At 41.9% G+C, this 21,350-nt stretch overlaps 1 protein-coding gene and 1 non-coding gene across 2 annotated transcripts in view; one reads left to right on the forward strand and one right to left on the reverse strand.

Annotated features, from left to right (window-relative positions):
* The window catches only part of LOC131235508 (BTB/POZ domain-containing protein FBL11), a 112,633-nt gene extending 93,524 nt beyond the window's left edge, over window positions 1-19,109 (forward strand). The window contains 3 exon segments of the mRNA XM_058232697.1: window positions 17,705-17,749; window positions 17,833-17,901; window positions 18,315-19,109. Coding sequence (XP_058088680.1) covers window positions 17,705-17,749; window positions 17,833-17,901; window positions 18,315-18,491 — 291 coding nt within the window. The 3' untranslated portion in view covers window positions 18,492-19,109.
* Window positions 19,110-20,911: 1,802 nt separating this feature from the next.
* Window positions 20,912-21,065, reverse strand: LOC131235875 (U4 spliceosomal RNA). Its single transcript, XR_009166392.1, has one exon. It is a non-coding gene; the product is annotated as a U4 spliceosomal RNA (small nuclear RNA).
* Window positions 21,066-21,350: the final 285 nt, after the last annotated feature.

Raw genomic sequence — 21,350 nt, forward strand, 5'->3', positions numbered from 1 at the left:
ATGAAAGGGAAATACATATGCCAAAAATCAAAGCTCCAGAAGATCCCGCACGCTCCAAGCTCAACGCCGCAACCTAACGCCACCGCACGCATCTATCGTGTATAAGCTTATGAAAGCTTAGTGGGTGGTGAAAGTGTGTGCACAAGGTAAGTGCCCGTAAGCAATATCAGTAAGCGGAAATATTGATAAACCCATAATCATACAATATCGAAACACTAGCAAGATCATAAATCATACGAAATCGGAGTAATACGAAAACATACTGATAGGCCAATAAATACCATCAGATGATGCAGAAATATAATAAAACAATATCATATACTGATGAAGCAATGTAGATCGGCTATGCAATGCGGAGACAACAAGCCAAATATCAGAGGTCGCTGATGCAATACAATATACAAATCGATGAGTCCACGAATACCGTCGATTGTATCTAGGTCATATAAATGCATAAGCATAGTAACCGAAATGCCATATGCGGCGAATGTAATGCGATATGTGGTACGAATGGAATGACCATCTTTGGAGTGTGAAGTCGGGATGATAATACGTAGTATCGCAGTCACGGGGTCCACCATAAGGGACTTCTATCCAAACGAGTCCCATACCTAAATTTGGATAGTCAAACTCAATGTGGTAAACTCTTGATCTCAGATTAGTCACGCGCTCAACCGAAATCTTGGCAATGCGAAGGTACACTAAACAAATAGTTACGCACCACTAGCCCAAGTGGATAGTGAATGAATGAATGAATATGCAATTTCTGCTCAATAAGTCCACATATCAGTATGGTTCCTCTCTGAGAAATCACCAGGGTCTATTACACTCCAAACTAGATTGTTGCTCCATCGCGCGCAATAAGGTGAGTGGAAGAGACCTCACTATCCGCCTACCAATATCGAGCCCGACTCATCGATAGCGGACCCATTCCTTGAGCTGGTCAGACTCAGCCTAGCATTGCCCCCTACTCTCGGGCAGGTAAGGCCGTACCCCCTTCCAACCGACCACGACATAGTGGGAGATGCGGCCCTCATGCGCTCATGCATCTACTCGATCTAGACGTTGGAGCAACCTCTGGAACCAAGAGGGTTTATGGACTTTCACCCGGGGATATCTATAGTACCCCATGTAGAACAGATTTTCAGTGTCTCGTCTGACCATCCACGAAATACCTGTGCAGGCTACGACCCTGATGTCGCTAGGGCGTACAGTAATCACAATACATAATGCAAGATGCATGAGTCATACAATCCAGTCATGCATCAATCCTGCACATACCGTGTACTCATGTAAAATAATCTCCACCTATCAGGGAGTCTCATAACAACATGCCCAATGACATATGCAATGGTCAATCACATCTCATGACAACATGCAGATGATGCGTATGAGCATGTATCGTGATGCTATGCTGCCACATACTCATAATCGGTATCAATAACCTGCATCAACGATCGACCTCAACAATGAAGACATTTAACCAACATTGCCCTTAAGGAATGACCCACATAAAGCCTAACATATAGTAGACCCATGGCCTCACAAAGGGCCTGATATACAATACCATGGGTCTCACTCAAGAGCTTAATACACATCATGATGGGCCTTTTACATGGTCCTAACATACATCACAATGGGCTCCATTGCTTGGCACTCAAATGTATCACAATGGGCCTTATCACATAGGCCTCGGCAATAGGAATCGACACTCAGAATCGGCCTCGATTATCGAAATCGATTGATAATCGAAATCGACAAATTGGTCACGTCAACCGAAATTAGCAATTGGTCATGACAATTGGAATCAATCGATAATCAGAATCGGCAAATCGGTCATGACAATCGGGATCGATCAATAATTAGAGTCGGTAAATCGGTCATCAACAAATCGGTCACGACAATCAGATCGATCGATAATCAGAATCGGTAAATCGGTCACGATAATCGGATCGATCGATAATTAAAATCGGCAAATCGGTCACGACAATCGGATCGATCGATAATCAAAATCGGTAAATCGGTCACGATAATTAGCCTCGATCGCTAATCAAAATCGGCAAATCGGTCACGACAATCGGATCGATCGATAATTAGAATGAGCAAATCGGTCACGACAATCTGGATCGATCGATAATCAGAGTCGGTAAATTGGTCACGGCAATCGGTTATGACAATTCAATCGATAATCGACACCGACAACCAATAATCGGGATTGATCGATAATCAGAGTCGGTAAATCGGTCACGAAAACCGGATCGATCGATAATCAAAATCGGTAAATCGGTCACGATAATTAGCCTCGATCGCTAATCAAAATCGGCAAATCGGTCACATTAATCGAAATCGGCAATCGGTTATGACAATTCAATCGATAATCGACACCGACAACCAACAATCGGGATTGATCGATAATCAGAGTCGGTAAATCGGTCATGACAACCGGATCGATCGATAATCAAAATCGGTAAATCGGTCATGATAATCAACCTCGATCGCTAATTAAAATCAGCAAATCGGTCACATCAATCAGAATCGGCAATCGGTTATGACAATTCAATCGATAATCGACACCGACAACCAACATATAAACAAGACGGGGTCCATATATGAACAGCCGATCAACCATAATATAAAGATCGGCCCTCGGCCGCGGTTATATCAAATCCAGTAGCATGGAGCCATCCATCTATAGTGAATGGGGCCCACTTATTTGAGTTAACCCATGAAAAGAGTGGCCTAACAAGGCCTAAGGGAAGGTCACAATGAGGACATCTAACCATCATTGCTCATCAATGTGGACATCTAACCGACATTGCTCCCAAGGAGTGGCCTACATAGGGCCAAACATATGGTGGGCCCATGGCCTCACATACAACAAGTGGAACGCATCACAAGGACCACATATACATCATATCGAGCCGAAAATACGTCACAATGGGCCTTACCAAATGGGCCGAAAATACATCGCAATGGGCCTTACCAAATGGGCCGAAAATACATCATGAAGGGCCTCGTCAAGTGGACCGAAAATATATCACAAAGGGCCTCGTATATATCAAGTGGGCCGCACAAATGGGCCTCATAAACATCAAGTGGGCCAAATCAATGGATGGTATAGATAAATAATACATCCATCACGGTAGGCCACACAAATGGATGGTGTAGGTGTACAATACATGCATCAATGGTAGGCCCTTGGACGGTGCGAATATAGAATACGTATACCAAGGTGGGCCTCATCACATGAGCCTTAAACACAAGGAAAGTGGGCCCTATCGCATGGGTCTCAAATATACATCATGATAGGCCTCATGGATGGCCGCACCAATGGATCTCAAGTGGGCTTAGACCACAAAATCATTTCAATAATTGTAGGTGTAACATGAGTATGTACACTGTCATTCCATGGGGCACATGGCCCACTAATGATGATCGGCCCTGTCCAAACATTATCCAGGTAAATCAGCACCATTCAAACACTTCCCATGTAAATCAGCACCATCTAAACATTTCCAGCACCGTCTAGCACTGTCCAAACGGCGTGGAGGAAATAAATATGTTATGTAGGCCCTATGGCGATGGGCAATTGGGATCCAACACATACCACACGTACAGGCATATATATATATATATATATATATATATGTATACATATGTGTATATGTATATATATATGTATATATATATATATATGTATATATATATGTATATATATATATATAGATATATCTATATATATATATATATATATATATATATATATGCTTGTTGTGTCAGACCCCCCGATCGGCTGACATGGGACCACTAGTGAATGGTCACCTGATGGACGGTCACCCTTTGCTCGTCTAGCTGATGAACGGTGCCTATACAACACATGATGCTGGTGGGGGGTCCACGTGCACGTGCTGGACACAGTACACGTTAGGTGGGATCCATAGATGGTGCAGATGAAGCACATCCATCACGGTGGTTCTCACCGTCCTAACTGGACGGTGTGCACATTCAACGCATACCATAAGGTGGGCCCCACCCCTCACACATGTTGTACGTATGGGTGGGTCCCACGTCCTGCAAGAGGATGGGCAGCATGGGAAAACAATATATACATACAGTATTGTGGGGCCATGGATGTAAGCACATACATGAAAAGTGGGGTCCACACCCTATCTGGATGGCGTGGATGCCACACGTGCATGATGTGGGCCTCGTAGATGGAGGGCGTGGATGAAATACAAACATCATGTGGACCACATCCACGAAACTTGCTGTCGTAGTACAACATCTTTGCTACTGGGATCCACTGTCCTTCCAACGGACAGCGTGGATACAGAATGCATACATCGATGTGGGCCCCACCTCCACATGTGCAACATATGTGGAGTGGGTCCCACGGCTGCAAAAAATGGACGGATGGTATAGATATAACATATGCATCATGGTGGGGTCCACACACGTGGCCCACCAAATATAAAATATTATATGTATATAAAGTTTCTAGTGTCAGGAAGGGATAGACGGCTGGAAAAGAGAAAAAAACACATGAAAAAAGGTGGGTCCCACGTAGGGCCCACCATAATGTTTATTCACCATCCAATCCGTTGATAAGGTCCTATGGACCCAAATGAATAGGACGAACAAATCTCAGCTGGATCCAAAATTTCTGTGGCCCAGAAAAGGGGTCCAAGGGCAGACATTTATTCCCACTGTTTCCTATGATGTGGATTAAGCTGATTTTTGGAGTGGGCCCACTTCATGGAGTGGCCCACCTCGTGAACGGTGTGGATGCAAAATATACATCATGGTGGGGCCCACGGCTGGGGCCGTGGGTAGCTGCCCGGTCCGTCCGTCCGCTGCCACGCAGCAGCGACTGCTGCCTTCTGACACAGCTGCATCCCTTTTGTTTATTTATTTTATCTATTTATTTTTTTATTATTTTCATATATAGGACCCACATCAGGGCAATCCAGTCCGTCCACTGGGTTCACCTGCTCGTGATGGGTCTAATAAGCCCGATATTCAACATATTTGATGTATAGAAACATTGCAGTGGCTCTAACAGATTTTAGCCATAAATATCGCTATTCTCAACAACATGGCCCGCCAAAGATTTGGGTTGGATCCATTTTTTGGCTCAACGCCTGAATTGAGAAGGAAAATAGGGTGGACGGTGTGGATTAAACACATGCATTATGTATGGGGCCCGTTGTGGGCCCACTCTCCTCTCTACTTAAAACAAACCGGACGCTGCTTGCAGTAGCGTTCTGTGGACGCTGGCAGCAGCGTCCTCCATGCCCCATCACACTCATGCTGTAGTGGGATTTCGCCAAATATGTGGGCCCACCTGGTGGATGGTCCGAATAAAATACATACATTATGGTGGGGTCCATCAAGGTGGGCCACAAGGCCTGATCATCATCATAAAGTGAAGGAGAGAGAGAGAGAGAAAAAAAAAAGAGATCGATGAGAAGGGGAGGGACCCGCCACTATGGGCCCTCCCTATACAATGCATATATCAAGATGAGTCTCACCATAAGTGGGCCCTTAAATCACAAATTAAAGCATAAGATCACCCACCTATGATCTTCTCCTCCTCCTTCTGCCAACGCATCCTAGAGCTCCAATGGATGGACTTCAACGGTTGAAATCGGACTTGGATGGTGGAGATGGAAGGTAGGAAGGTGGGCCACACTAATTTGTTTCCCATGGAAGCCATGGACGGTTGCTTGGAGAGAATGAGGGAGAGAGAGATGAGAGAGAGAGGTTGAAAGAGAGAGATGGGTGAGTGATGTGATGTGTGTACTTTGTGTAAGGGAGAGTTTAACTTTGGGGGTTGCTTGGGAATGGGGTTGTACTTTGACATGTGAGGTGATGTGCAATTGATTGATGGGATTGATGGGATTTGATGTGATGTTTCTCTTGGGTTTTGCAACAGCGCGGTGTTTTCCTCGAACTGAACGCGGGCCCACTCTTCTGGCCTGGGTATCACCTCGGCGCGCGGGATGCGACATCGGAACCGCAGCGACGGCGCGGTGTTACCTTGCAGGCTAGGGTTGGCAGGCCTATGCTTGGCCCCAGCACCATGACTCCCTATCTCATAATGTTGTAAGCGTATAGTTCATATGATGAGCTGATTGGCCTGATTCTTTTGGCCAGGTCATGGGAGAGGTTGGGCCCTCCAGATGAATGTCTTGGATCTCACAAAAGCATGCCAAATCGGCTAATATTCTTGTGTAGAACTAGAGATGCATTGAAAGAGGCCATTACGGCTCATATCGTAATGATCAATAGCCCGCCATTACTCCAGCTATTACCATTACTGAATACCTTGGAAATGATCCAGTGTTCTCAAAGCATTATGCTAGAGTGCTCCAAGTTGCACTAGGACACTCGAACCATCCACTCAATAAGTCTAGAATGCCATTAAGTTCTACATGTATTTCATGGTCTACATTGTAAAATATCACATCGATCGGATGATCCAATCCTTCCACAAGTTGCCATTCTTTCTAAGGCCATCCATTTTCCAAGCGATGGATCAGATGTTTAGGATTCTCTGACAAATGCAATTCTTCAGGATAATAAGCAGTCCTTAGTGGGCCCCAACAAATGGATGTCCCAAATTGCTGCTTAGGCCTATTTTTTCGTAAATGATCTTGACCATCATTTTATAAGCTAATGATCAAATGTTTAGATGTATCCCATCGGCCATCGGTGCAACTTTTTACATGGTAGCTAATAAAATGTGGGTTAGACCTAATGGGTGGTCTAGATAGATCGAATGAATTGTCCTTGTCCAAGTGTTGAGATGCAAAAAGAGCATTGTTTTACACACACACATGTGTGTGTGTTTTATACACACAGTAGTGCTATAAGAACATTGGATATGTTGTGCGAGTGCCTTGCATTCTGCAGGGTCAAGGAGCTCAAGCAAGGCTTCGTCGGTTGGACCGATTGAGTGTCATCCCGACCTATAGAGTGTATATTTTCTCAGTCTGAAGTCTAGAGCAGAACAGTGTCTATCGGTCCAACCGACAATGTGGTTGGTTCGGCCGACGGACTCCTGTTTAGTTACGGGTTTTGCGAAAATCGAGGTATTTAAGGCGTAATACAATTAAGGCTTAATAATACGAGTGTTTTCTCTCAGAGGGCAATGATTTTGCAAGGTGAGAGGGTTTTCTACACTTGTAAGGGCTTGGAAAAGGATTTTCTCAAGGGTTAAGGCTTTCCTAGGGTGCGCATTACAAGGGGAGATCAGGTTGATTCTATAATCGAAGAAGGTGAGTGGTATAACTCTAAGGTTTTGATTATAGTGGAGATCTCTGTCGCTTTGTGCCCTGGTTTTTTCCGAAAGGGTTTTCCATGTAAAATTTGTGTTTGTGTTTACTTGATTGGTTGTTTCTATTTTGATTGTTCTAGCTTCGTTGAACGTGCTTCCGCAAAGCGTTGGATTAACCATGGTATTATATCCGAGTCTCTAATATCTAGGGTTAATCCGGGTTTGTTGTTGTTTGAAATTACAGGAAAGTGGTATCAAAGTGTAAGGTTAAGGACGTTTGGGGATTCAACGATGATGTCAAGGTCGAAATTCGATATCTAGAAATTCCACAGGAAGAACAATTTCAGTTTGTGGCAGCAGAAGGTTAAGGATATTCTAGTGTCACAAGGGTTGAGCAAGGCGTTGTTGGAGACTAAACCAGAGAAGATGTCGGAAGATGACTGGAGCAAACTCGGGGAGAAGGCTATGAGCGCCATCTGTCTCTGTCTATCGGATGAAGTCATGTACAATGTTCTGGATGAGGAATCATCCTTGGATATGTGGAAGAAACTAGAAAATTTGTACATGGCGAAGTCCCTCACCAACAAGTTGTTTGCGAAGAAACAACTTTACAGGCTACGAATAAAGGATTTGATCTTTTGGGGCATATGAACTCGTTTACGAAGATATGTAACGAGTTGTTAAGGCTCGGAGAGACGATCAAGGATGAAGACAAAGCGTTACTACTTCTAGTATTGCTTCCCATATCATACGACCATCTCGTTACTACTCTGTTGTATGCGAAGAGTACTCTGAAGATGGAGGAAGTCATCATTGAGGATTCCCATGCAGAGGGATTAGTTGCGAAAGGAAGTCAGGGACGTGGGAGATCTGTGGAGCAATCTCAATCTGATAGGAAGAAGTCTAGATCGAAATCGAAGGCTAAGGACAGATGCTTCTATTGTGGCATGAAGGGACACTTCAAGAGAGACTGGCAAGAACGGAAGGAAGACCTGCAAAGTAAGAATAAAAAGATCATGGATAAATCGGCTAGTGTAGCGGAAGAGAGCTCAGAAGGAGATCTCCTCTCGGTCTCCTCAGGTATGAGTCATCTTACAAATACATGAATACTCGATTCGGGATGTTCGTGTCATATGTGCCTGAATAAGAGTTGGTTCAATACCTACAAGTCCAATGATAGTGGCAGTGTCCTAATGGGGAACGCCGCTGCATGCTAGGCTATCGGAATAAGGACCATCAAGATAAAGGATGTTCAATGGAGTCGTACGGACTCTAGGTGATGTCAAGCATATCCCATATTTGAAAATTAACTTGATATCCTTAGGCATTCTAGATACAAATTGGTGCACATTCACTGCATCTAGCGGTGTAATCAAGGTCACCAAAGGTGTAATAGTGTTAATGAAGGGACATCAAACGACAGATCTGTACAAGCTGGTTGGGAGCATGATTATAGGTGAGGCTGTTACCACCTCACACGCGGAATCCAGCACAAATGACACTTATCTGTGACATATGTGGTTAGGGCATATGAGCAAGAGGGGCATGTTGGAACTCCATAAACGGAAACTATTGAAGGGAGTTAAGCTGTGCAAGGTGGATTTTTGCGAGCATTGCTTCTATAGGAAGCAATGCAGGGTAAGGTTCAAGTCTGCTACACATACTAGCAACGAGGTGCTCAATTACATACATTCCGGTATCTGGGGGCCAGTGACAGTAGTGTCTAAGGGAGGAGCACGATATTTCATGAGCTTCATAGACGATTGTTCGATGAAGGTTTGGGTGTACTTCTTAAACACAAGTTTGAGGTGTTCGCCAAGTTCAAGGAATGGAAGGCGGAAGTAGAGAAGCAAACCAGGAGATAGGTTAAGTGTCTTGGGTTAAATAATGGTGTCTCATGTTAAATAATGGTACGGAGTACAAGGAAGCGGAATTCCGAATTCATGGAATTCCGCAAGGAACATGGCATCACAAGGCACTTTTATACTCCAGGGACCCCACAACAGAACGAGGTGGTAGAGAGGTTGAATAGAACTCTGTTGGAGAGGGCGAGAAGTATGTGGTTGCATATGGTGTTACCAAAAAGCTTCTGGACAGACTCGGTTAATATGGCATGCTTTATTGTGAATCGGTCACCATCTACAACATTGGACCTTAAAGTTGCAAAGGAAGTCCGGACAGGTAAGGATGTCGATTACTCAGAGTTGAGCATCTTTAGATGTCCAACATACGTCCACATGTAGAGCGGACAAAGGACGAAGTTGGATCCCAAATCTAGAAAGTGCATCTTTATCGGGTATAAAAAAGGTGTTAAGGGTTACAAGTTTTGGGATACAATTTCTCAAAAGGTGGTCATTACCCGAGATGTCATCATCGACGAGGCAGCTATGTTGAAGGCCAATAAAGACGTTATATATAAACCAGAAACACATGGTGAGGCAGAGAGATTGTCGGTGCAGGTGGAGCTAGTTGAGCTGGTTATTGAAGGTGAAATTCAGCAAGAGCAAGAAACTGATCAAAACAATCAGCCAGATACCCAAAGAGAATATAGTCAGGAACGAGGAGAGACGAACTATTAGAGCCCCGGTTCGATATGGGTTCGAGGACATGGTTTCTTTCGCATTGTTCACAGGGAGTGGAGATCCCTCCACCTTTCAAGAGGCTAATTCTAGAAAGGATGGCGACAAGTGGATGTCGGTCATGGTGGAGATGGAATCTCTATATAGGAATCAGATATGGGAGTTTGTGAAACTTCTAAAAGGTTAGAGGGCCATAAGGTGAAAGTGGGTGTTCAGAAAGAATGAAATATTAATAGAAAAAGAGGGCAAAAAGTTTAAGGCATGGCTTGTAGCAAAAGGGTATTCGCAGAGGGAATGAGTAGATTACAATGAAGTTCTCTCTGGTTATGAAACATATGTCAATTAGGGTGTTACTGGCAATGGTAGCGGAATCCAATTTGGAATTTGAGAGCTTGATATAAATAAGACATTCTTTCATGGGGACTTGGAGGAAGTTATTTACATGAAGCAGCCAGAAGAATTTGATGAGCTTAGTAAGGAAGATCACATGTGTAGGCTGAAGAAGTCATTGTATAGGTTGAAGCAGTCTTTGAGATAGTAGTACAAGCGGTTTGATTCCTACATGGTGGAGATTGGCTATATCAGATATGAGTACAATTGATGCGTATATCACAGGGTGCTTGAGGATGGGTCCTACATTGTATTGATGGTATATGTTAATTGTTGCGAAGGACAAGAGGGAGATACTCTTGCTTAAGTCTCTTTTAAGCAAGGAGTTTGATATGAAGGATTTGAGCACTCTGAAGAAGATCCTAGGAATGGAGATTCACAGAGACAGAGAGTCTAGGAAGCTATAGCTGTTTCAGAAGGGATATATGCAAAAGGTGCCAGAGAGGTTCTACGTGGAAGGTATTAAGCCAGTTAGCACGTCTCTAGCAGATCACTTTAAGTTGTCAACCAAGTCATGTCTAAGCATAGAAGAGGAGATTTTATAGACATGTCACGGGTGTCATACGTGAGCGCAGTGGGGAGTCTCATATATGGTTTGCACGAGGTTGGATATATTACAGGCAGTTAGCGTGGTCAGCAAATATATGACGAATCCAATAAAAGAGCATTAGAATGCAGTTAAATGGATTCTCATGTATCTCAGCAGCATAGTCAACACTGTGATCATGTTCGGGGGACATGGAGCTTCAGGTGGAGTTGTACACTACGTGGATGTAGATTATGTAGGAGATCTGGACAACAAGAGGTCCACTATGGGATATGTTTTCACATTAGCAGGAAGACCAATATGTTGGAGATCTACACTACAATCTAATATAGCGTTATCTACAACCAAGGTGAAATATATGGCAATGATGGAGGCGTCAAATGAGGCATTATGGTTGAAGGGTCTGATTGGAGAACTCAGGTTAAAGCAGGAGGCGATTCGGTTGCATTGTGATAGTCAGAGCGTTATCCATCTAGTGTTGAATCAAGTATATCATATAAGAACCAAGCACATCGACGTGAGGTTCCACAAGATACTAGAACTGATTGTTTCAGTAGAGATTCAATTTCAGAAGATTCACACGGACAAGAATGCTGCAGACATGTTGACAAAGCCAATCACAAACAAGTTCAAGCATTGCTTGGGCTTGATCAATCTTACCAGCCATTGATGAGATTGGGCACCTTTACACAGGGGTGTGAATGGAGCTACGTTCCAAGTGGAGGATGTAGGGAGCGGTCTAAGCTCAAGGTGGAAGCTAGCACGAGAGATTTTCAAGGTGACTTGGCAGAATACAAGTCAAGGTGGAGATTGTTGTGTGAGTGCCTTGCATTCTACAGGGTCAGGGAGTTCAAGCAAGGCTTTGTCGGTCAAACCGATTAAGTGTCGGTCTAACCTACAGAGTGTATGTTTTCTTGGTCCAAAGTCTGGAGCAGAGTGGCGTTTGTCGATCGGAGTCGATCCGATCAATAGTGCGATCGGTCCAACCAACGGACTCAAGTTTAGTTACATTGTTTTACGAAAATTGGGGTATTTAAAGCCTAATACGATTGTTGCTTAACAATACGAGTGTTTTCTCTCAGAGGACAATGGTTTTGTAAGGTGAGAGGGTTTTCTACACTTGTAAGGGCTTGGGAATGGATTTTCTCAAGGGCTAGGGCTTTCCTAAGGTGTGCATTGCAAGGGGAGATCGGGTTGATTCTGTAATCGAGAAAGGTTTGACAAAGGTCTTCAGGGTTGCCTCTTTAGGGCCTGTTTGGATTGACAGTTCTGATTGAATTGTATTGTATTAAACGGGTTAAAATACATTATACAATGTTTGATTTGGAGTTGAGATCCATGGAGTACCATGCGCACGAATACATCATTTCATCAAAAAATTCAAATGATGGTAGTGTATTGTTAGACGGCTCTACTTCTTGCAGTACAACCTATTCAAGATAATGTATTCGGGTGCGATAGAGGTTGCGTCTGTTGCAAGGGGTTTTCTATCTAAGGACGACCAAAAATTCCTACTCCAGCATCACCTTAGATCATCTCCCACCTTTTGCACGTGGTCATTCAGCTGAGAAGGTTCGCTTCCGAAAGTCTGACTTTCATAATACAGTCAAAAAATACACTTCTTACCATGTTGGATCGGGGCAAATCAGGAAATCGTCCAATAGATCGTCCGGCGGAAAGCCGATCGTTCAAGTGTTCGAGTGACTTTCAGATCGGATCAACAATCCGATCACATGTTCTGGCTTTAACAAGTTGTTATTTTTTCCCCTTTTTTTTTAACATTTTTTCTTTATTTATCCCCCTTATATTCTACGTCTTTTTTTTTTCCTAGAGATTGTACGGATCAAAAAAGTGGGCCAGATCATGGTGGGTCCCACAACTAGTAGATGCACGGTTGGAATCGGATCACTTCACAAAAATGTAAAGTTTCTGATGTTGGATACTATGTGTCCCAAAATTCCGATCGGACGGCATCGATTGGCTACTTGGCCCTAATCGAAACAAAATCAAAATCTGACAACTAAAATAGATGGACAGCATGGATGGCTCGCAGACGTCATTGAGGGACCACATAGCCCCTTAGAATCAACTCTACTCTAGCAGCTATTGAAAATAGCCAACGTCGTACAAGTATCCTCAATATTATACGTATATACAATACATAGCCCGAATACGTCGTATCCAAACATTGATCAGATGAAGAATTTGTATACTTGCCCGAACAATTCCTCCTATCCAAACATTGATTTATGGCATGTTGATGTGGATGTATTCTGAAATTGATCGAACGTATACATGAATAGTAGTTGGATACAATACAATACACCCTTGTACGTCAATCCAAACAGGCCCTTAGCAAACCTACAATTCTCGAGATTATGACCCTATTTTCTACACCTCGAACGGTTTTTCGGAATGTTCTCATAAAGTCAGTCTCTTTTGCAAAAATCCTTTCGAGTTGTAGCAGCTAGGGCAATTCACTCTGTTAACTCACGGCTCTTGTAGCTCAGGGAGTGTAGTGAAGGTCACCTCCTTTGTAGATAAGGGGGGCTCAAGAGGGTGTGGGGCGCATGAGTGGTGTAACTCTAAAGTCTTGATTATAGTGGAGAACTGGAGATCTATGTTGCTTTCTGCCATGTTCCCACAAGGGTTTTTCACATAAAATTCGTGTGTTTGTGTTTGCTTGATTGGTTGTTTCTATTTTGATTGTTCTATCTTCGTTGAACGTGCTTCCGCAAAGTGCAGGATTAACCATGGTATTAGATCCGAGTCTCTAATATCTAGGGTTAATCTTGGTTTGTTGTGGCTTGAAGTTACAACAAGATCATTTCTCATTATAAGATAAATCCCAAAAAAAGGATGTGTAAGGTTTTATCCAGATTGTCCAATTGATGTAATGGTGCCATTGTTAGTTTACATGAGGTGCGCTTGGGGGTGTGTGTGTGGTGCTATAAGAACACTGGATTATTTCTCATTATAAGATAAATCCCCAAAAAAGGATGTATGGAGGTTTTATCTAGATTGTCCAATTGATGTAATGGTGCCATTGTTAGTTTACATGTGCTTAGGGACGATAAGGCAGGATTGGGCTCATTTTTTCGAGGCCATGCAGTCGGGATTGAAATATATGTATCGTATTGGCCAATATATGCGATTGCATCTATATTGGCTCAATATGATACACGATATGGAGCAATATCACCCTAGTTTTTTTTTTTTTTTTTTTTTAAATGCCATTTCAGCCCCTATTAGCCGATACAGTTTGATAAGGCCATAAAGGCCCAAATTTGAAACTTTTTTTTTTATTTTATTTTTCAATTTTTCTCTTCTTTTTTCCATTTAAGCCATGTAGGAAGCTTTGAAAGTTATTTTAGACTAGATCTAGGACTTTTTTTCATAAGAAAATATTTGAGTTGAATTCGATGAAACAAAGCGGAATGGATCATTATAGGAAAAATTAGAAAAAGGGTAAATCATCACTTTCATGGGTTCTAGTCTTTGTTGCATTCTAATCACCAAATTATGTTTGATTTTTCTTCAACTAATGCCCATTTTGTTTACTTTTAACATGTTAAGCCGACGGACAACATTCTTATTAAAGAAAGGTCTAATATACCATTATATGCATGTCCAAAATAATGATAATAATAATAATAATAAATGATAGATTTTTGAATATCTCATTGTTTCTCTCTATTTTTTCTTCTTCTTTTTTTCTCTTTTCTTTTTTATAACTTCCTGAATTCTTTGGCTTAAAATACTTTCAACTGATATAGGCTGATAGAAGTCGACATTAATACGCAACACCTATATTGATCCATTTCCACCAGGCCGATATGCCCCACAATACCTCTATTCAGAACCATGCTTGTCGTATGAGACTCTAACCGTGTGGAGTTAGAAGAACAAAAACATTTGAAATTGGCTAAAGTTGCCGTTGGATCTCTAGATCATCTTATTGCGGAGGGGGCATCCAAAAGTGCTCTTTCTTGGGCTAAAGGTACTGTTTAGGGTCCTTAGAGACGGGTCTTTAATGTAAACGTTTTTTTTTTTTTTTTTTGTGGTCGATACATTAGCTAGGGTTAAAAATTAGAAAAAGAAAAGAGAGAGAGAGAGAGAGAGAGAGAGAGAGAGAGAGAGAGAGAGAGCTAACTTTAATGTAAACTGGAGTCATGGCATGTGTGACGCACATGGAAGGAGGAAGAGAGAGATTGGGAAGAAATCATCTCAAGGAAAGGATGGAGGGTAGTAGGGAGTGAGCTGGACATAGAGAGGAGAGCGAGAGAGATGGGGTTTTGATACGAAATGGTGCTCCATACCACAATACTGCACTAGGTGGATTTTCACCCCTGATTGCATCTTATATGATCTGAGCTATTTAGGGCCTGTTTGGTGCACTGTATTAGATGGTATTATATGGAATTGAATTGGGAAAATCACTTTTTCAAACCTAGCCACTGTTTGGTTATTACCTTTCTTGGTGTTGTTTTAAGGGTTTGGCAATGCGAGATAGAAATTTTGAATTCAAGGGATTCTCCCAATCCTGCTTGATTTACAACTGATGGAGCGAATCCCTCGAGGGATTTGAGAGAGAAAATGGGAAGGTGATTGCATGGCAGTGTATGGACGTCACCAAGTTCTATGGGCCCCTCCATGGTATATGTATTATATCCATACCATCCATCCATTTTTTGAGATCATATTAGGCCACGAGCCTAAAAATGAGACAGATCCAAAGCTCAAGTGGATCACACCACAAAAAGCAGTGAGGACTATGATTCCCACCGTTGAAACCCTCCTAGGGCCCATCATGATGTTTATTTGTCATCCAAGCTATTCATGAGGTCACACAGACCTAGATGAAGGGAAAAAAAACAAATATTAGATTGATCCAAAACTTTTGTGGCTCCCAAAAAGTTTTCAATGGTAGACATTAAATCCTCACTGCTTATGTGGTGTGGTCCACTTGAGATTCAGATATGCCTCATTTTTGGGCCCATGCCCTAAAATGATCTCGTAAAATGGATAAACTGTGTGGATATAATACATACATCATTGTGGTGTCCACAGAATGTGGTGACGTAAACACACTCAGAGTTCGTGCGTCTTCATCACAACTGATGTATCTCCTCCACACCTCCACTAGAACCGGTGGGTTTTCACCGTTGCTAGCCAAACATTGTATCTTATTCATCTTTGATATACATGGGAGTTTTTTTACATTCCAAACATGGAATGGGATGTCATGAAAATTTTGAATTCCACGACAATCCCTGACTACCCATAATGATTATTTTCAAACAATTTCCATCCCACCTAATCCCATGCGCCAAACATGCCCTAAAGTTCTCATTAGTGTTTTAAATATCAATGATATCGGCCAATATATCTCACAATATATCTTGTATCCCTCCTGTGCGATACGAAATGCACAAGTAGTGGGATATATCCCACATGTTCGATCTAGCGAGCATTTTTTATTTGCGATCTTCTTCTTTTTTTCCTGTAAATCAATGTGAAATTGTTACAAATCCATGATTTTTCATGTTTTGCATGAAAAGTCATGGATTAGGAGCTTCGATTTCGAGATTTGGAGGAGATGGACCGAGTGGCGGAAAATTGAAAAAAATCAAAATTTTTCCAATTTCTCGCAAATCGGTTGCAATCTTTGTGTCCAAACATAAAATCAAGTGATTTTGAATGTATTGCTTGTGTTTCCACACGTCTCCTTACATTTATAAATTACACGAATAAACTTTGAATATACTTGCATCAATTCAGTTAAACAACGCCTAGATTAGGGCCTGATACAAAGAAAACCTATTATGTGCACTTGTTTTTTGTAATGTTTTGATTTGTAAGTGTGCAATGAAGTCTTTTTAAACAATCACTGAAATTGCATTGAAAAATTCGACCAATTTCCAATGTTTCCCATGTTTCCAACAACAACGATACATTACTCAATACAACCGATATATCCCTTGCGATAACCGGTACGCATCCATATCCCAAGGGTGGGATACGTAACGTGATGCCGATATTTCGAACACTGGTTCTCATCACTCCCTTATAAAAGCGATAATCTTATAATCATGCTTTGTTGATGATCTTGACCTCTGATTCTTTGATTTGATAATGAGCCATTAAAAATTTACTTTTCAATTTCTAAATTCACCATCTGCATATTGTTCGAATTCATGGAAGGTATGGCAAAAGTCTGACATCGGCTGCCAACCTGACACAAGCCTTTAACGTTCCGAATTCATCCTCATACAAAATTATCCTCAACAAATCTTTCTTGGGGTGGGCGGCACCATAACCTATCCAAACTGGAGGCACCCTGTGGCTACAACATTGTGCACTCTCTTCTTGCAGGTAAAATCTAAGCCGTTCACCAGCTTTTTGCCCGAGCCACATGTTGCCAAGCAACTATGCCTTCAAATTACTAAAATACCCTGCCTCTTTTAAAGTGTCTTCCCTTGTCCTTTCGAAAAATTTCAAGTTTGGTGCTGCTGCAAAAGTAATTGTGGGGGTAAAATTGTCCCCTACTGGCGTTATTTATAGTATTAGTATGGTCTCCTTTTTCATTAGCCCCTAGAAAGGCTAATGCTATTGGTGTGGCCAAGCATTTCGTTTTTGTTGGCAACTTTTATAGATAGCGAGAATGCATTCTTGCTTTTAATAAATTATCATTGCTTGTAGGGAAACAGCTCAAACATATGCGTCTTGGACACCTGCAACACCAAAAAATCTGATATATTATAGTACTTCCAAGTAACTTTATAATATAAAGAAGATGTCTAAGAACATTTAAGAATAGTGTTGAAAAGAAAACATTTCAGTACTGCCCTGATTGGCGATCTACAAATGGGCCCATCCATCAAACAAGTACTAACCATCATATTACAGGGCCCAGGAATCCCAAGGAACTTCATTGCAGATGCTGCTTCAGAGGTAAGCTTATCAGATTCAAAAAAAGCACCATTTTGATGAGAGGGCCTGACATTGAACCAAATCTCGCATTGTGATAATTGCAGTGGCCGCTGCTCCGGACCGTTGCATTAGATTTGTGTGATGCAAAAGAAGGCGGCTTTGACAGCCTAAGTGTAAGTTACAGAGACCCATGTCTCATGTTGTTGGCATTTCATTGCAACTGAAATGAGGAACGTCAATTGTATGCGACTTGCACACACATGATCTGGACTGCTCGTCCCAGGGGCCCCACCATGTATAGGCCCCATAACCCAGCGTTAGTTCATAAGGTGATCCCAAGTAATCAATCATGACAAGGCCCAAAAATGGGCAGTGATCTTTCTTTTATCCATTGAATCAAGTAATGGGGTTCATCCGATCTGTCCTATTTTTCAGCAATGTCCAATTCATAGTGGGGCCCCTCAGACAGACAGTCCAGATCACATACACATCTGACACATGATCAATAGTGTACCATGAGCGTTGCTTTCTAACTAGTGGTACATATTTAAGATGAAAGGTGCTTACAGGTTTTTATCTGCCTCAGTGGGAAAACAGGCTCCTCTTGAGCACAGTGAAAATCGCCCGCTGCAAGTCCCCGAAGTGTTCATTTAAGCTCAGAAGAGGCGAGGAGGCTTGGAAACGGGCAGTACACAAGGAAACCATAGTTTTGGAGTGGAACAGCAAGGAGCTGAGGACTACAATAGTGAAGGAAAGAGTGTAGTGTTGCATCTCAAATTGCATTGATCTTGGTTGGGCCACTTTATAGGTGAACACCATGAGATCTGATTAAACAGTGTGAAGAATAGATGAGGAAGGTTTGTTTTTAGCCACAGCCGTGTGTTTGCAAGCAGCACATATACCAACCTGTTAAGTGCATCGGATATCTCGCATTGCATGAGATAGGTCCCACTGAAGATTACTGATGGTGCAATCAGGTTGGTCTGATAATCAGGTGGCCCACCCCTGTCCAATACATTAGTTGGTTCAAAACTGATCTGCCGGTGTCTCCATGTACATATGATGAGCAGAACGACCTGATATTTTCACCATACGTGGACAGTGAAGTCCACATTAGCAATAGCGCAGATGTTGGACATGTGCCAAGTCGGCAAATGTGTTCTAGGTAAAGGTGCATTGGACCAGCAAACGTATAGAGGTATGAGATGAGCAGTGCTAAGGCCAACCATTTCTATTCTTGCCATTCTGTAAAACGCCTATGAGTCTAAAGAACTGTCAAAACAGTTTTTTTTCTGAATCAGTATAATGTTGAGATTTTATTTTATTTTTTTCCTTTTTTGTTAATACTATAGTTTGATGAAATTTTGACTGTTACATGTGATTTTCATGCCCTAGACTGAGATGAGATATTAAACCAAAGGATGATGTGTACCGTTTATGGAAAGATTAGCACCCCTTCGGAAGTAGAGCTGGATGCAAAGCTCGAAAGGTCGGCTTGGATTGGTTCGAATAGAAGTTCAAACCAAACCAAGCCTTGGAGTCCAGCTCGTTTGAACAAACAAACCAAGCTCAAACCAGGGCAGTGCCGGCTCGGCTCGGTTTGATTTGGCTCATAAATTGTATGCATGTTGTTTCCTATGGTGTGATCCACTTGAGTTTTGGATATGGTTCGATTTTGGGATCATGTCCTAAAATGATTCATAAAATTGGATGGACGTCATGGATAATACATATACATGACGAAGTGGATAATAGATTTTATATATATATATATGCACACTGTTTCATGTGGTTTGGTCCACTTGAGTTTTGGATATGATTCAGTTTGGATCATGTCCTACAATGATATGTAAAAATGGATGGACAGCGTGGATAATTCATGATGATGGGCCCACAAAGTTTACTTAGTATGCTAAAGCGGGATTCGAATTAGCTGGTCAGCTCAACGCCTGTGGTGTAGTTGGTGCCAAAGCTCTCTGGGCTCCACCATGATGTATGTGTTCTATCCAGCTGTCCATCAAAATTTTCTGCTCATTTTACGGTATGAGACCAAAAATAAGGAATATCCAAACCTACAGTAGACCACAACACAGAATCCCAATTTATTGGGGGACACAAATTTCATATCAATACTATTTTCCACTGGTGGGGCCCACCTCAATGTATGTGATGCATATCCACGCTGCCATCCATTTTTTCGGCTCAGTTTATGGCATAGGCTAAAAAAAATGAAGTGGATCCAAATATTAGGTGGGCCGTACCATGTGAAACATTGATCATTGACCGCCATTAAAATCATCATAGTGTCAATATCATCTTATCTAAAACTTTTGTGGCCCACAGTATTTCATGGTCAATAACCTTTATCACACGTCGATGTGACATTACGAACAGTTTGGGTGACGAATAAACATTACGATAGACCTTAGGAAAGTTGTAATGGTGGTCATTCATTGATCAATATTTCCTGTGATGTGGCCTACCTGGGATTTGGAACAGCTTCATTTTGGGGCCCAGGTCCTAAAATGATTTGTAAAAATGGATGGGTGGTGTGGATATACAACACATATATTTAGGTCGGCTCCACCGAAAAATTCAGACGGAACTAGTCTTCAAGCAGACTTGGATTCAGTTGGTCGGAGTTGGAAAAGCTGCATGGGCCACACCTTTATGTGTGTGTGTGTGTGTTTTATCCATTTTATCCCTTCACTTTAGTGCATCATTTTTGGTAAACATCGTAGCTCACTTACACCAATAACAATTGAGGCCCTCATGTGTTGCCGGGAGGTTGTATCTGTTTGGAAAGGTAATAGTAATGGTTTTGAGGAGGATGGAGATGAGCATGTGGGTCAAAGCCAGACTGCGTCTGCACGAAGGTCACTTTTTTTTTTTTTTTTAACCTACATTGAGATGTTCCTTGCACGTAATTAAATTACTTTGGTCATGATCTCCTATGATTAGGACCTTGAGACTCATATATGCTTGTGTTTTAAGTCATAACTTTTTATTCATTGTTATTTTTTAGTGTTGTTATTTTTGAATTAGTCTTTTTTAATGTTATTTTGTAACGTTATTTTTATAATTAAAAAAAATCCATATTATATATATTGTTTATTTATTAAATAAATAAATAAAAACAAGTTGATTCACGTTGGAACTTTCGTTTTTTTTTTTTTTTTGTAGGGCCTTACCCATGATTAGTGGGGGCCCTTCCAGAAATTCTCAGTGGCACATGGCTGGACCCTGGCCAAAGAGGGGGTTTGGAAATAGTTTTCAACCAGCAATTGACGCGCCTCTATTGTAACCTCACTGGCTGCGTCATTGACCTTAAAATGATTCACGTTGGAACTTGGCTTGGTTCGGCTTGGCTTAGCTCAGGTATTGATCAAACTAAGCTCAAGCTTGTATAATCTAGACCAAACCAAGCTCAAACAGTAGGAACAAGCTTAAAGCTCGGCTTGTGTAAAGCTCGACATTCTCCATGGTGTGTTTCACCCCCACTGTAGTGTGGCCTACCTGAGTTTGGACGCAGTTTTGCTAGTGAGGTTGCCGCTAGCCAGGTGGCTAGTAGTCAGTGCTGTGGGCCCCACGATGATGTATGTGTTTTTATCCATGCCCTCCA

This window comes from Magnolia sinica, chromosome 19 (assembly GCF_029962835.1).
Source record: "Magnolia sinica isolate HGM2019 chromosome 19, MsV1, whole genome shotgun sequence".
NCBI lineage: Eukaryota > Viridiplantae > Streptophyta > Magnoliopsida > Magnoliales > Magnoliaceae > Magnolia > Magnolia sinica.